Source organism: Armigeres subalbatus, chromosome 1 (assembly GCF_024139115.2).
Source record: "Armigeres subalbatus isolate Guangzhou_Male chromosome 1, GZ_Asu_2, whole genome shotgun sequence".
Taxonomy (NCBI): Eukaryota; Metazoa; Arthropoda; class Insecta; order Diptera; family Culicidae; genus Armigeres; species Armigeres subalbatus.
In genome coordinates, this window is record NC_085139.1 from 161181039 (window position 1) to 161197494 (window position 16456).

General features: G+C 40.1%; 1 protein-coding gene across 1 annotated transcript; it reads left to right on the forward strand.

The window, feature by feature from the left end:
* The first annotated feature begins 15149 nt into the window (after positions 1-15149).
* On the forward strand, positions 15150-16397 carry LOC134207995 (serine/threonine-protein kinase SMG1-like). The gene is made up of 2 exons (XM_062684102.1): positions 15150-15249; positions 15343-16397. Exon 2 carries the CDS (start codon positions 15703-15705, stop codon positions 16384-16386), a length of 684 nt encoding a protein of 227 aa, XP_062540086.1. The 5' UTR covers positions 15150-15249; positions 15343-15702; the 3' UTR covers positions 16387-16397.
* Positions 16398-16456: the final 59 nt, after the last annotated feature.

Consider the following 16456-nt stretch of genomic DNA (forward strand, 5'->3'; position numbering starts at 1 on the left):
AGATTACATATTTCCAGCAATGTCTTGTTAGACAAAGTTGTAGGAACACTTAAGCGCTATAAGTTCGTCATACATCATGAATTGATAGCTACCTTCTGGAAAAAGTTCTGGGAAAATTATACAAACGAGTGCAAATGACATTTTACAACACTGGTCCAGGGGTCTCAAGTAGCCTTGCGAACAAAGGCGTAGGATTGCCAATCCGGAGATGGCGGGCTCGATTTTCGGTCCGGTCCAGGATATTTTCGGGTTGAAAACTTTCTGGACGCTCTGGGCATAGTTTATCCATTGTAGAATACTAATTTGAAAAGCAGGCCAAGTTCCAGTTCGGATGAAGAGCCATTGAAGAAGAAAAAAAATGTATCATCACTTGGTACATTCCTTTTACCGAAAATAAAAATGTTTTGATAATCTTCTTCTTCTTCTTGGTCTGCTATTCTTATAACATTGCCTCAGTTATTAATTGATAGCTTCTCTATGACCGTCAACTGCATGATATTTCGTGCTGAGACGAGACCTGCAAAGACGGCTTCTTTTCCTTGTTTTGACACTTGGTCTTCTTTTTCATCACAGTTGATCATCGATTATCAACTATTTCCTTGAGTGTTTCACATAAATCCCGGATAGAATCTGCTGAGCAGAATAAAAGTTTTTGCAATTTATGGATTTGTAAACTTATTTTTATAAAGATTTTCCTATCGGGAATAAAACACGTATTCATAACTGTTCTATATTAAGTTGTCCGGCTATTCCAGAATACTTTTCAAAGTGAAAAGTACTCGTAAAACAAAATCATTCGGAATACTTTTGAGGGATACTTTCACACAAAAAGGTGCTGGTTGCATCTGACAATTCGTGACAGCGCTTGCTGGTTGCAGCTGAAGTTACATTTTTCCTCTTGCAAGTCCTGTCCCAGATTTCTTGTAGTCGTATGGCAAGTACAATGGATACACTTTGACTAGGGAGCCGATAATATTTCCTAGCTGAAATCATCCTAGGCCGGACCGAGAATCAAACTCGAACAATTTTGTATTATATTACTATCGCAAGTATTTGTATAAAAAGCTTACATTTTTTGTACTAAAACCTTGCAGAATTGTACATGCTAAGATTTTATACAATTTGTTTTTTTGATGTAAATTTTCGAATTCCCACAAACAAATTATAATTCTAGATCCACAATCCTCAATTCCAGATCCAGACACCGCGATTGCACGGAACAAGGATAACGAACAATCAACACACACTTTTCAATATTTTTAAAATGTTTGAACATTTCAATGGATCGAAGTGGAAAGAAGTACAATTGCGAGAAAAATTATTCAAAGCTGCACATAAGCTTTCGAGATGAGAAAGTTACCAGTTCCCAGTTAAAGTCTGGTGATACAGTTGATATAGACACAGAATATCACATAATTGCAAAACATTTTCCAAATCACGTGCACCTCAGCATTCCCATCCAGTGGGTTGATCAGGTACCAAACGAATGTGCCACGCGGTTGTCCAATTTTTGTCCCTATTTTTACCATGGAGGAATAGATTTAGCGCGTAGGACCGTGCTGTTGCATGTGGTTTATTCCGATAGTGCTTTATTGGGAAAAGACGTCATCGTTTTGTGGCATCGGAAGATGTTCGGAAGTTGTCTTTTCGGTACTGGATGCGATAGGCAACGTGATACCACCAAGTGGTGCTATTACCGTTGATGGCATCATTTAGCGTAATTGTTTTCAATTAAGGTGCTTGTGGAAGAGAAAATAGTATTTTCCAGAGCCAAAAATAAATTTCTAAAAGGGGAAAAATGTGATTATTTGTTTCGTAAAAAATGGTCGCATGATGACATACATGCGTTTCAATTCAGCCAACCTTTGTTGAAACGGCTTCTTCTTCTTCTTATTGGCAGTACATCCCCACACTGGGACAGATCCGCCTCGCAGCTTCTTACCGCACGGCTAAGGAGGCCCCACGAAATGTCAGCATTATTAAATCTGTATTTTGTTCATCCAACAGCTGAATCAATTCCTTTAGATAAGGCATCGACCATTATTAAATACTCATTACCCAATTTGGTAACCTACGGCATCGCTGCGTCAACGGAGTCAATCTTTCTCAATAACTCAATAACAGTTGTTTGGCCAACATCCAATCAATCTGCTTGAATACAGTTCGTTGACAAATTGGTTTGCTCATTCATAAATCTCACTGGGGCAGATTTTCATTCATAAAGTAGGAACCAATACACGCACAGTATCAGCATGGCACACGATTGACTACAGTCAGTGCCGGAACTTGAAAGCCTTGTTGGCCCATATGTACGTGGACGCCCCCTCAAGCTTTCCAAATAAGCAAGCTTGTTTTCAGGTTGAAACTGCTGCCGCGGTTGTTTTAAGTGAGCTCAGCCAATATAAATAGGGTGATCAAGAAACGAAGATGGAAAGTATCAGTTAGATGTCTTGTTTTTTGACGTAGAACTACGCCTGTCTTTTCTATATTGGGGCACACTTTACGATTGCAAAAAATCGAAAAACCTCACGAAAATATGATAGACTTTGATCGTCAATATCTCAGCCGTTTCTCGTTGGTTTTTAATTTTCTTGAGCTCGATCAAAGAAGAGTCAACGTTTCATTCCGTTGTATACTGAAGTCGTTTTTACGCGTTTTTTTATACGAATCGTTTTTTATGCTATTTTTTTACACTCGATTTTCGGGATTTCCGCGGTTTATTCAGACATATTTTGGGATCTACGCGGCTTTTTACGTTGCTTTAATTTACGCGGCCCACATCCGCGTAAAAACTGACACCAGTGTGTTACAATATTTATGTATGACAATATTCACGTTTGAAAACTTCCTAACAGTTTAGCAATCGGTTTCGGTGAATCAGTCAATCTCGTAAGTGAATCGCAAGCTTCTTTTTTCAAAGAATTACATTCCAACTGGAACTTGGCCTGCTTTTCAATTTAGTAATCTATTACCATTTCTCTAGTTGTGAATTGAAAGCTTTCTATGCCCGCTATTGCATTAGTACACAGTAAAATATTCTAAAAATTAGCCACACCGGAAATCCTCAACGAATGGTAAATTTGGTAACAGAATGTGTACCTGATCATAGTTTTCAATTTCTGCGATGTAAACGATAAAATCGTTGATATTTCCATTCAATACGACTTAATTTTGCAGGCGTCTGAGATGAATTCAGCATACTGAGTCTCACACATTCGCGTCTCGAAGAAGTTTACGTGTCATGTAAATTTAAGTTATCGTTCAGTCTGATGAGGACTAATCAAATCGACAGAACGCTTAACTTGTTACTCTTTGGTCGACTCGCTTTCAACAAGTTGATATGTACGAGTGGCTAACGAGATAGCTTCTCACTCTGTAAATTGAAGTTCGATTCCCATGTTGTGGTCGCATTTTTTTATTTTCCTATAAAAATATGAACTCGTAAATTACAGTAAATTTAAAATAACCTATAACTTTACGTTGCATAACACGGAGGTAAATTTGTTACGTCTACTTGAACAAAAATTTACAGGTTTTGTTCGGACTGTGTACTTTTAAGTTTATTTTCCTACATAACACCAAAACACAATGCCAAACATCCGATTGACCTTCATTGGTTATTGGTATCAGTTAGGTTTACATTAAAATGTTTTTTTTGGTGATTATTATTAATCGGAAAGTTATCCCCAATGACAACACGCCTACTTTTCACACCTGAAAAGTTATCAAATGATAATTCCAATAATTATCGTATGAGAATGATTCAGCACAACTCTGGCTGATAGTGTACAGCTAAGCTAAGCACCCGCTCAGCCGGGAAGTGGCTCATTACAGAAAAGCCCATCGTTAAGGCTGGGATGTCACACCGCTTAGTGATCATACTATTGAGGAAGTCAGAGTAGACGCGACACAGAAGTTTACAGTTTATGCATCCACTGCAGCAGCGAAGAAGGTTTCTAGCCCCTCTACTGGCGTCAATAGACGTAAGCGAGAAGCTGCCTTCAAAAGCTTTCGAGACAAAACGCGCGTGTAAGTTAGCATAGAAATTAAATGAAATTCGAATTTCGATTTTATTCGGTGAAAATAAAACGCTAGCCAAGCTTACAATACTAGATTTTTTTCAATTAAAAAATTGTCTAATGTTAAATAGAAATGAAAAAAAATCTCCGAAGATTAAGTAAAGAAAATTCTTCTAACCAACAGGGCACATTGTTCGAGTGGGTGCGATATGGTTACGGTTCTCGAGTACAATCCATTTATTTTTCCCCATCTGCCACTCGCAATCATAAATCTTTCTCTTACCTAATACCCATATATGCTAGACTTAGTTAACACGAAATGAAAATACTCAATCAAGTTGAAAACCGAAAAGGTCGAATACCAAAGGTGGATTATTTCACGATTCGTTCGTTAAACCTAACCTCACAAGAAGTGCACTGTATTTAACTTACGGATTGTGTGAAAAATCCAACGTCGCTAGTCTGTCGTTTCAGTTTTCAGCTTTACTAAGTACGAGATTGAGTATATGTACGTTGGAAGTGTGGAAAACATTATATCTCAACCATAGATCATTATTTAACGGCTACGTAGTGTCATGCTATTAAAATAAGTTGTTTATTCATCCGATTTTCGACACGGGATTAGTGTCTATTCTTTTCCTGAAGAAGGCACTAATCCCGTGTCGAAACGTCGGACGAATACAAAACTCGTTTTGATGGTATGAGACTGCATAGCCATCAATTAATGATCTATGGTTAATCTCACAACCGGCACGACCATTGGCGTAAATAAGGAGGGGCGGGTGGGGGGATGGAGTTGGTCCTCCCCAGACCAATTTGTGGTATTTTAACCTTCCGGGACTCACATCGTTGTAAAAAGTACAACACCCTCTGTAACAGCTCGCTTGTTCTTCACAACAGAGGCGGGACTGAGTGAGTGCTCCAGGACGAAGCGAGTCCTGGAAGGTTAAAATAGAATTCCAAAATAGTAAATTTAAATATACCACAACAAAATTTCCTCGTTCCTCATTGCATCGCATGTCTTCTTTGATCAATTTTTCGGCAAAGTTTCGAACTTGTCGTTGCAAAATGTCAAGTTATATACAATAATACTCCAAGTACATTCTTTCAGATTTTTATTGCCATCAATTAATTAAGTGTTTGCAACATCCTGGTTTAATAATTAAACAGAGTTGAAAAACAAGATTGTTTGAGGAAATATACAATTCTATTCTGACATACAACTACAACTGACGATTAACAGAAACCACCGCATTGGTAGTTTTGGAGGTATTCGGTGGCTCAAAGTGGAGTTTGGGACAGTTGTTGATTCCACAAACCTACCCTTTGCAAGGCCATCGTGCGTGTGACGTGAGGCAACGTGCACACAATTTATTTGCTTTCACCGCCTTTGAACAGCTGGCAGTTCTCTATTCGATGACTGTCGACGTTACAAACAGCGCACAACTTAGTGTTGTGTTTTCCACTCTGTAATTTGGATTTCTCCGCATCATCACGATGGTTCGTTTTCGGCTTGTCCGCAGTCACGTACGTGTTCACAAATGACCTTTCTTTCTGTCGGATTCTCTCTTCTTTCACGGCTTTCTGTGGGATGCTTGTAAATTGCGTTACGCCACTAGCTGCTGATGAAATCATAGTCATGTAGTCGCTGAACACCTGTAGATCCACCTCCGCAACTTGTTCCTGGTAGAGAGCCCAACTAAACTTCACGGTCGCTGGCAGCTTACCCACCAGCTCTTGGAGCAAAATCGGATTGGCGAGTTGTCTTCCAATCCAACTGCTTTGAGGTGTCCGCAAAGATTCTGAACAACCAGACTAGCTAATAAGAGTCTCCAATCGATCAGGCTTCGGAGGAGGGGTAGCCCAAACCTTCGCAATCATGTTGTTGACTATCTGCTCCGGACTGCCATAGAGTTGCTGCAGAGTAGACAACACTTGTGGTACGGTAGACGGGTGGAGTAAGAAGCTGCTTCTGGAATCCTTCGCGCTGTCTTTGAGACTTCGCTGCAGACGTAGAAGATTCTCCGAAACGTTGTACCCGCAAGTTGCCGTCGAATGCTGATAATTACTTATAAATAAGGGCCAATCGATCAGATCCCCGCAGAAAGACGGAAGTTCTCTCTGGAGCCTGGAAACCCAACTGCGGATAGATTCTTGACATATAAGGAGACGTATTCGAAGCGGGGGATGCGGAATAGGCAGATTTGTTGTTCCTCCCGCTGTACTCCGAATGGAGCAACAATTTCTCGCTCTTCTTCCACAAAACAAGGATCTATCGAAGGGGGAAGTGGAGGAGGAAAGTTTAGTTCTAACCAAGATACCGGCGGAGGAGGTAACGAAGGAGAGCACTCACCATCTACTGGCCGGTTTTCATTACAGTTGGTTATTTGTTGCACTTCGTCGTGCAAATCCCAATAATTAGACACAGCTTCATTCCGCAGACGAGTTCCATCGTATCCATCGTGGGTTTGTAACTGCTCTTCCATCCCTCGCAGATACTGCATTTCATTCTCAAGTTCTGCCAGTTGCAATTGAAGCGTTTCACAATCCTTGTTCCGTTGCCTGAATTGGTCACGCAAATCTGCTTCCAAAGCACGCCGCTGCTCCTTCTCTTCGATGAGTAGTTGCTCCAGGGCTACAACCCGCGCCTACAGTTTTACTCGTTCACACTCTTGTTGCTTCAGTTGAGCTCTCAAACCTGTTTCCGGTTCCCGAACTAGCTCTAGCTCGGCACTTTGTCCTTATCAGCTTCCACCACATCTTCAGATTCTTCTCCGATCGTGATGCTTCCCAAGGTTTGAGGGATCGATTCCGCCTCTAGTTCTGTATCGACTTGGTCGGCACTAGCGGGTGGAGGAGCCACAATACCAACAGTGTTCAGCGGTGTAGACGATGGATGTACGCCCTGCGGGTTCCCTGGACTTGCTTCTTCCGGTTGAGTAATAGGTAGCGTTCGCGTAGGCAGGTCAGCATCCGCCTGCTGAACCCTCGTCCGCAATCGGGTTTGGTGAATATTCGGCTGTGAACTCATCCCTATCCGAGTAAATTCTTTAAGAAACTGTTGGGGTAGTTTTGTTCAGAGTTTTTCCAGCGAAATCACCCAACCGAAATTGTCTTGTGACCAGCTTAAAGCTAAAATTCAGCTTTTTTTATTTTAGAGATATAAAGTAACATATCACAATATAGTCTCCATATAATACTACAGCCCACAACAGAATTAATCTTATACAAACATGAATGTTTATCCTGCAAATAGCTTATAAGTTTCAACTAGTTTTTATTTAGAAGAAGATATCGAAGAATTGAAGAGAAAAGTAGCCGATATTGTTCACACGCTTACAGATGTAGTAAAACCAAATCCCGATGCTCGTACCCGACATTCAACGCCTGTTTCGTCATATCGGTAAGGGTATGCGATAACACACTTTTTCCTAACGAAACGAAACGAAACGAAATTTAAAATGTTTATGTTGATTCGGATCGAAACGAAACGAAATATAGATTTCTTTCGAGACTTCGAAACGATACGAAATCAAGGTTCATTAAATTCGAAATTTTTCGAAACGAAACGAAATTTTGATTTTTTTTCCGCGGAATTTTTATTGAATTGGTTTTACATTATGTACACAATTCTGATTTCACTTTTTCGAAGTCGAATAACTGTTTTGCGACCAAAAGACTTATAATAACTGAAGAGGCAATCTGTGATAAATCGCCACAATCTCGCCGCATATACCATTGGCAATACCCCAGCATTTGTGCCGCTTTCAAAGGAGTTCATCGTGGAGCATGTGCTCCTGAATCTGATCAATTTTATATCAGTTTATATAAGTAAGTATATAAAAATAAAGAAATTGTGGGATTTTTCTATATACGGATTCAAATTTCGTATAAAATCTTTGTTCACTTAAGAATTATGTAATCATGCTGAAGCATACATTCATATTCCCAGTCAACACAAGATCGTATATGATGTCGAATAAGATGCTAAAGTGGAGGCCATATAGGTACTTCCCCATATAATATGTACGTATATCGTCTGCACTTTGGCATCTTATGTTGCATCATATATGATTTTGTGTTGACTGGGGTCTTGTCAGCGTGGTTTTACAGTAATGACTTATGTCGTTTTCGGTTTTAAACCTGGGTCAGGTCCGACCCCGACTCTGAATAACCGAACGAAAAACGAATCAGGATCGAGTCAGTATGATGGTATTAGTGAGAACTCAATCCCTATCATCTGTTTTGTTTTCAATTCGCATTTTTATCAGCTGGCAGAAACAGACATATTTTATCTATTGAATTTTGTTATTAGTGTTATTTTTTTTCTTGTTTTATGAATTATGGGGGAAATCAGACGTTTCTTCTGTTAATTGTTTAATGACTAAAATGACTATTATTTCATCAATAAATTAATGTGATTAGGAGCTTGTGATGAAGGCAATGTGGATTGCCGTGAAAGAATTTATATAATCCGTGTTTCGCGATAAACAGTTATGCTGATTCTATATGGCTTTTTGGGTAACAGTGGCTGTGTTACAGTAAATTTGAATTATCAATTATGTCATTGAAATGGAACAGAACAAGAAAATATGGAAACACTTTGTAAAAAATCCAATACAACATTTATTTTATTTTAAAACAAAGAATCAAATCGTACAAGAGTTGAACAGCATTATTTTTTGCTATTTTTCTTCCAAGAAGAGGGGACCCTTTGGGATAAATTGCGATTTCGTCAAAACTGCAAAAACCAAATATACAAGAGAGGCAAATAATTTTTCACTACATAATCTAAACAGGAGATTCAACATAATCAATATCAATGGGATAAAATATGTCTTTGTCGGTTTTTTAACGAATTACAACTAAAAACCTTTCTTCCATTAAAAATTTATGCTCAATTCGTATAAAAACTGTTCCTAAATAAACATTTGAATTTATTTTTAAATAATCATTTATAAATAAATACAATAAATTTGTTGATGGCAATATAGTTGCCAAAGTCTTATAAATGGTTAATGCCAGGGTTAATACATTATGTTTATATTCTTCAAATCCGTAACCTTGAACAAATTATGCACAGACTGCAATAATGAATAAAATAATGGTATGAACATTTTGATATAAATAACTTCATAGCGGCAGATACTCTGGAACGCTATTTCCCCATTGAAAGAGCAATTATACCTAATGGAACGTACACACGGTCAAGCAGTTCGACCAACATTGACTCCACCTCCCGTTTATTCAAACATTCATCAATTTTTATCAACACCGACACGAACAATCAATTTATTCGACCAACAATATCACACACGAACGACCGAAGCACCAACTCGAGCACCAACCATCAAAAAATATATGGGGGTTTGTGCAACTTCACTACAAATACTCAAACATGTTCGGCGAACCTTGACTCCACCCCCGACAACTCAAACCAAAATCAAACCGTTTTAATTTTTCCCAACCGAGCCGCCAACTGTCAAATGGTTGTTCGAACAACTTCACACACGTTCCAACAAAGCAGCAACCGAAGCGTTTTCTTGGGGGTGGAGTCAATGTTCGTCGAACTGCTTGACTGGTGTGTACGTAGCATAAAGCATATATTCGAATACACAACGTAATAGTGAACAAACAGCAGCTACCTTCTCGTCACTGCATTTTATAAATCACATTTTCAACCAAATTTTCAACCCTCATTTTGTGGAGCTATCATCTGAGATAATCAGCGAAAAATATGTCGATATCTGAATCCGATTCACCATCAGAGCAACTTGAAGGCAGCACAAAATTAAAATAATCCATTTTTGCGTGGAAGAGCAACAAAATTGATAAATTTAACAAATGAAACAAACAAAATCAAATACCCATCCATGTCTTACGTTTTCATTTTCCTTTAGCGTAAACATAAACACAAATTTGACAGTTTGTGTTTGAATGTATTGGTGAACCTTGGTTGGATCTCGATAAATCGGCAGAGCGGACCTCATTCATTTTGGGCCGGATCTGGTGCGGATCGCGATCCAACCTGAACGAATAAGCGAACGTTTTGACAGCTGTTAGAGCGGATCCGGTGCAGAACTAGGTTCTACCCAGCAATAACCGAAAACGACATTAGTCAAAATTTGAAAAAGAATGCTTAGATTTATTTTTTTATTTAGTTAGATACTTAACTATGTATCCACATCTGCCAGGCGTATACGCAGATATAGAATTGATATTACTAGATCAACATTTGAAAAGAGTGTATCTGCCAAAATTTATTCCTTCTTATTCCTCGTCTACATATATAGCATATATTTGCTGACTAGAAGAATCCTGTGCACCTTTCTAAAATGCACAAAGATATGAATTGAATTTCACAGACCGATAGTCTTATATACAATCAGCTCGACAAACTGAGCTATTGTGTGTGTGTCTTTGACAGATGAGAACAGCTGTTATAGTCACTATAGCTCACTATAGCAATTTTAATGATCTTGCAACCCGTTCTGGATTTTTTTTTTGCAAATTCCATGCGAAGATCTAGAAATGCCCACAAATCTGCAATGTTCCTCACATATTGTGCAAATAGTCGAAGAAGAGCTTAATAGCGTTTCTTGAATCGTTTGTTCTGTCTAGCACCCGGGTATAGGTTTCCGTCGTCAAACTGCAAACGCGATCTACCAGCAGCAGAACGGTACACTTGAATCACCATCCACCATCAGCTTAGAATCTTTCTTCACCCCGTGAGGGCAATGGCGCAATATCTTTTCAATCGCGCCCCACAGCACTTATTGTCTTGGCAAAGATTGAGCCTTTATGACCGTGAAACAAAACACTTGACGCGCAAATCTATCACACCGCGAATGATCCGGTTCAAAGGACCAAAATATGTTTGCGCACATAGAACGTCCGGACTGGTTACGCGGTATATCGGTGATATTGTCACTATTTAGTCACTTTGTTCACGGTCACCAAAAACACTCTTTATTTTGCGGGTAAAAGTACAAATGCTGTTTCTTGAAACGTGCGAAAGTACCGAACGCGACGGTTTATTGGTATCAACTAACTGCCCTCGTTTGCTCTGCTGCTTCTATACCGTAGAGACGGTTTGAGCGATCGAGAGGCGATCGGCACTATATCTTCTGCATCTACCTAGTTGGATAATGATATGTACATAACAGCCGATTGCGGCTGATAAGAGAGTGAGTGACTACGTGCCTAGGGTGGCCCTCCCAACATAATTCAAAATAATCTAATTAATTATTTGGCACGAACAGGCACAAAAGCCTCTTCCACGGCACGGAGATCAATTCCGATAATATCGATATCGTCCGCAAATCCCAGGAGCATATGCGATTTTGTGATAATGGTATCGCTTCTTTGCACACCAGCTCTCCTAATCGCTCCCTCGAGCGCTATATTGAACAGTAGATTCGAGAGTGCATCACCCTGCTATCCATCTAAGGTAACAAATAACGACGATATTTCAATGGCAACCCTTACACTTGATTTCGATCCGTCCAACGTTATACGAATCAGCTGTGTCAGTTTCGCCGGAAAACCATGTTCAAGCATTTGCCATAATTCATTCCGTTTCACTGAATCGTACGCCGCCTTGAAATCAATAAACAGATGATGTGTCTGCAAGTTGTATCTCGGAATTTATCAAGGATTTGTCTCAGGGTAAACATTTGATCCGTTGTTGAGATCGGCCCACACGAAAAACCTGCTTTGGTATTCGCCGACGAAGGACTCTTCAAGCGGTCTCAATCTGTTGAACAGAATACGGGACATAATTTTGTACGCCGAATTAAGGAGGGTTATTCCTCGGTAATTGGCGCACTAAGCGGTTAATTTGCACTTTGAACAAAATTCTTCACACAAAAACCTCCCCTGTATAAAATGGTGATCCTGAGAAGAACCTATTAATTCCCAATAATGCACCTTTCGAATCATTATCAGCTTGCTATGCTATTTGTTCAAAATATCAAATCAAAAGATCAACTCTCAAAGCATTGCAAACATATAGTATGTGGGATTCTTCATTCATTTATTTAGTTTACATCTAAGCAGACAACACTAAATCAACAATTTGACGCCACAATACACGATTCGAGGCCGCATCTCTTCATCCTCGAATGCGTCCCACACTCGCCAAGTCGTTTTGCACCTGGTCTGTCCACCTCGCTCACTGCGCTCCATGCCGTCTCGTTTCTGCCGGATCGGAAGCTAACACCATCTTTGCAGGATTGCTGTCCGGCATTCTTGCAACATGCCTTGTCCATCGTAGCCTTCCGGCTTCAGCTACCTTCTGGACACTGGGTTCGCCGTCGAGCTGGGCGAGCTCGTGGTTCATTCTTCGCCGCCATACACCGTCTTCTTGTACACCGCCAAAGATGGTCCTAAGCACCCGTCTCTCGAATACTCCGACGGCTTACAAGTCCTCGAGCATTGTCCATGTTGCATGTCCTTAGAAGACTACCGGTTTTATCAGCGTCTTGTACATGACTCATTTGGTGCGGTGGTGAATCTTTTTTGATCGCAGTTTCTTTTGGAGTCCGTAGTAGGCCCGACTTCCACATTTCACGACTAACATTGTTATCAGCCGATAGCAAGGATCCAAGGTAGATGAATTCCTTGACCACCTCGAAGGTATCCCCGTCTATCGTAACACTGCTTCCCAGGCGGGCCCTGTCGCGCTTGGTTCCGCCCACAAGCATGTACTTTGTCTTTGACACATTAACCACCAGTCCAACTTTGGTTGCTTCACGGTTCAGGCGGGTGTACAGTTCTGCCACCTTTGCAAATGTTCGGCCGCCAAATAAATTGACTGGGTCTGTTAAAAATCGACCCCGGCTCTGCGCATTACAGCTTCTAGCGCAATGTTGAACATCAGGCACGAAAGTCCATCACCTTGTCTTAGTCTCCGGCGCGATTCTAACGATCTGGAATATTCGCCCGAAATCTTCACATCACACAGTTTTGCACACCATCCACCTTGCTTTGATCAATCTGGTAAGTTTCCCAGAGATGTGGAATTTTACTTGATGGTTTAATAATTGCTTCTGAAAAGATTTAATTGTTCGCAAGTGGCAGTTTAGTTTTCAAACGCTTGCAAGGACATCGAATTATCATTCATTCGTTTATTTTTGAAAGCTCTGGTGTCAAATGAAAGAGTCGAGTATCCGATGACGAAACACTTCGGTACCAGTCAAACAGGTCGAAAAACTCATTGAAGCGCCGGCTGATTTTCCGAGCTGGCTCGTGTAGTGCATAATTGCAAGTCTGTGGTTCTGGATACAAAAATGAACGTTGACGAAGAGGTCTTTCAGGTGCATACATATCAAGGCTGCGAACCATCCCAGCAAATCGTTTAACTTTTAGTTAAAATTTGACAGTTTGATGGTTATTTCTCCGTGGTTAAAAATAACCCTGCTCCGGAGGATGGTTAGATTTGACAGTTCGATAGTTAAACTTTGTTCGCGAGAAATATGGCGCCAAAGCCATTTTGTTCCAAATAACTATCAATCTGTAAAAACTCAAATGGGTCGGCTTCGGAGTAAAATTTTAACATCGATGGGAAAATATGAAGTATCAAATTTTAACTAAAAGTCAAACGAATCGCTGGAATGGTTCACAGCCTAAGTTAGGGCTGTGCACATTGAAGGTTTATCGATATCGGCGATATTCATTTGGTGTTATATCGGTATCGACGATATATCGGGTTGGAAAATATCGGATATCGGATCGATATCCGATAAATAAAAAAAATACAGTGTTGATCCGATTTCGTTCCCTCTCGATTTTATCACGTTTGTGACCCTATTTGGTCATCTTAAAAAAAATGAGAATTTCAGTCGTTCTTATTCATCTCGATAACAACACCGAAAACAACAATGATTTTTATGAAATGTTCATGTCAAGGGTTTTGTAAGGCTTTTCGTTCACGTATTTTGCCTTCCCAATGCATAAAATCATTCATACATGAGAAACGAATATTTTTTTTCGTTTTTGTCTTTTTCCTATTTTATCACCCCAAATTTAACTGGGGATAATAAAATCGGGTTATGTAACATTGTATGAGCATAAAACGACAATTTAACATTTTGCTTTATCTTTTTTTCACTTACATCATTCGTTCGGGATCCAAACTACTTCGAGAATCGCAGAGTATATGACCTGCCTTAGAAAACAGTCTCTCCGATGGAACCGACATCTAGAACAGTAGAAGGATGATGGTTCAATCAAAGTTAAGTGCCTATTTTTCGGGTATTGACCACCCGGTTTGGAAATTAATTACTATGTTTGAAAACTAGTTTTTGCCAACACGTGAAAGATTTACATAGTTCGAAAAATGTATTGGAGCGTAACTACTTCCTTCACTCAGGAAAATCGACACATCTTTTATGGCAAAAAATCCATGTATTTTGGAATATGCATACCATGCGTCGGCACATACTTATTTGTACACAAATTCACACATGGATACTATGACCCACATGGAAAGTATGTGTGAACGTACATGCAATGCATGTGGACGCATGGAATATATGTGTTAAAAATATGGAATCCATTTCGCTACCCCCATTGCAAAAATCCATGTGTAAACTCATGAATATAATGCGGAGTTTTTTGTGAGTGTTCGGTGGAGCTTGAAGCCATGACCCCAGTATGTTAGCCATGTGCTTTTCTTACAGAGCTACGAAGGACCTCCGTCGTCCTGATAAGTCCATATTCTCAACACCAGACACAGCAGTGAGCTAGTTTATGTAGTTTTTAGTTGATTTAATTGGCATCATCATTTTTTAAATCGATTACAAAGATTTATCGATATCGGCTATCGTATCGATAAATTTCATCCGGTAATATCGATATTATCGATTTTATCGATATTTGCACAGCCCTAGCCTAAGTTGCGACAATAGTTTTGGAGAATCTATATTTCCGGTGAGCAGCTCTCCAGCAAACGTGGCTTGAGCAGCTATTCGTCTTACCTCTAGTGGTTCGATTCCAATCAAACGACAACGTTCCTCGTACTCAAAAACTTTCATTGAATACAATTCTTGCGCTCCATGTGACTTGAAAAGGACAACAAACAACAGCAGATGATTCTAGTATCGATCGCATGAGGAAGCGGTAAAGTGCTCTAAAGCGAAGCGGATCACGGAACTCGTCGGTAATTTTGAAGATAAAGCCCAATTACCGATTAGCTCGGGCGACAATATCATCGTAGTGAAGTGTGAATGTCAGGCCGCTATCCATTAATTTACTTATAACCTAGTCAACCTAGAAACCACTACCATGCTACTAATACAAAATTATTCACAATCTTTTTCAGGTTCTGATCTTCAACAAGTTTACGTACGACATATTGGAAGCTATATTCGTGGTCAAGCGCGTACAAGCGATGATGGAGTTCTTCACATCCTGTCTTCAAATGGCCTGCGCATTCAAAGGAACTGGAATGGCGACGGCCTTCAATGATGATAACCTGGTTCGACCGATCCGTAAATTCATATCCGACTTCGTCTACTACTGCATGTTGGGCATCGGCCCGTCGGCAGCCGGCATGGTTACTTATGGTATACTTTGCGCATCAACCCACATATAGAACAGGACAGCGAGATGTTACAGCAAATGACTGGATCGGATCGAGTGTGTTTGTCCGATTTATACACCGAAAAACATTGACCGTATTATGAGTGCGGAACAAATCACTGGATTAGATTTGAACCAAGCGACAAATGCTTGCCTTCATCTTAGTTTCACGTGGCGAAAGATGATGAAAGTTAAGCTACTGTCGGAACATATCCTGACAGCTCAAATTTCATTAACAAGATCGCAAATGCAATTCGTTGCCCACAGCTGGTTGCATGAGTTGACAACTGCAGACAGCTCAACGACTGCCTCTTCCAATGACTTAACAATCTATGCTGATGGGTCGTTGATACTTGTTCAGCTCAAAAACATTGTGGAATCGTTAACATCCTCGAAGATATCCATTCAAAAATTGGGTGCCGATATTACAACTAGCACAAATGCAATACTCCATCGTTTAAAGTGGGCTTCTGGAGCCAACCCCGAGCTTGTTCATCTGCTGAAATCATTTGAGCAGGCTTCTCTGCAAAAGCGAGACTTTTTGAACGAACAGCTCATCTATTTGGACATTGCTCTGAAGCATTGCAGCTCGGTTCTGAACTACCAAGTTAATCGCATGCAAATCAACCGGCACGCTGAACAGGACCAAACATTCGTCAACATGATCGATAAATATAGGAAGGCCTGCACAAAGTTAAACTCATGTTCAGCAATGGTGAACCAGACGGAAGTTGCTCTTGTTGAATTGCTGGATCCGAGGGACAAATTAATCAAATTTGGCTAAATGACGTGAAAGCTTTGATTGACGACATGACAGATCAAGTGCAGACCAAGATTGCAAAATGGAGAAAACG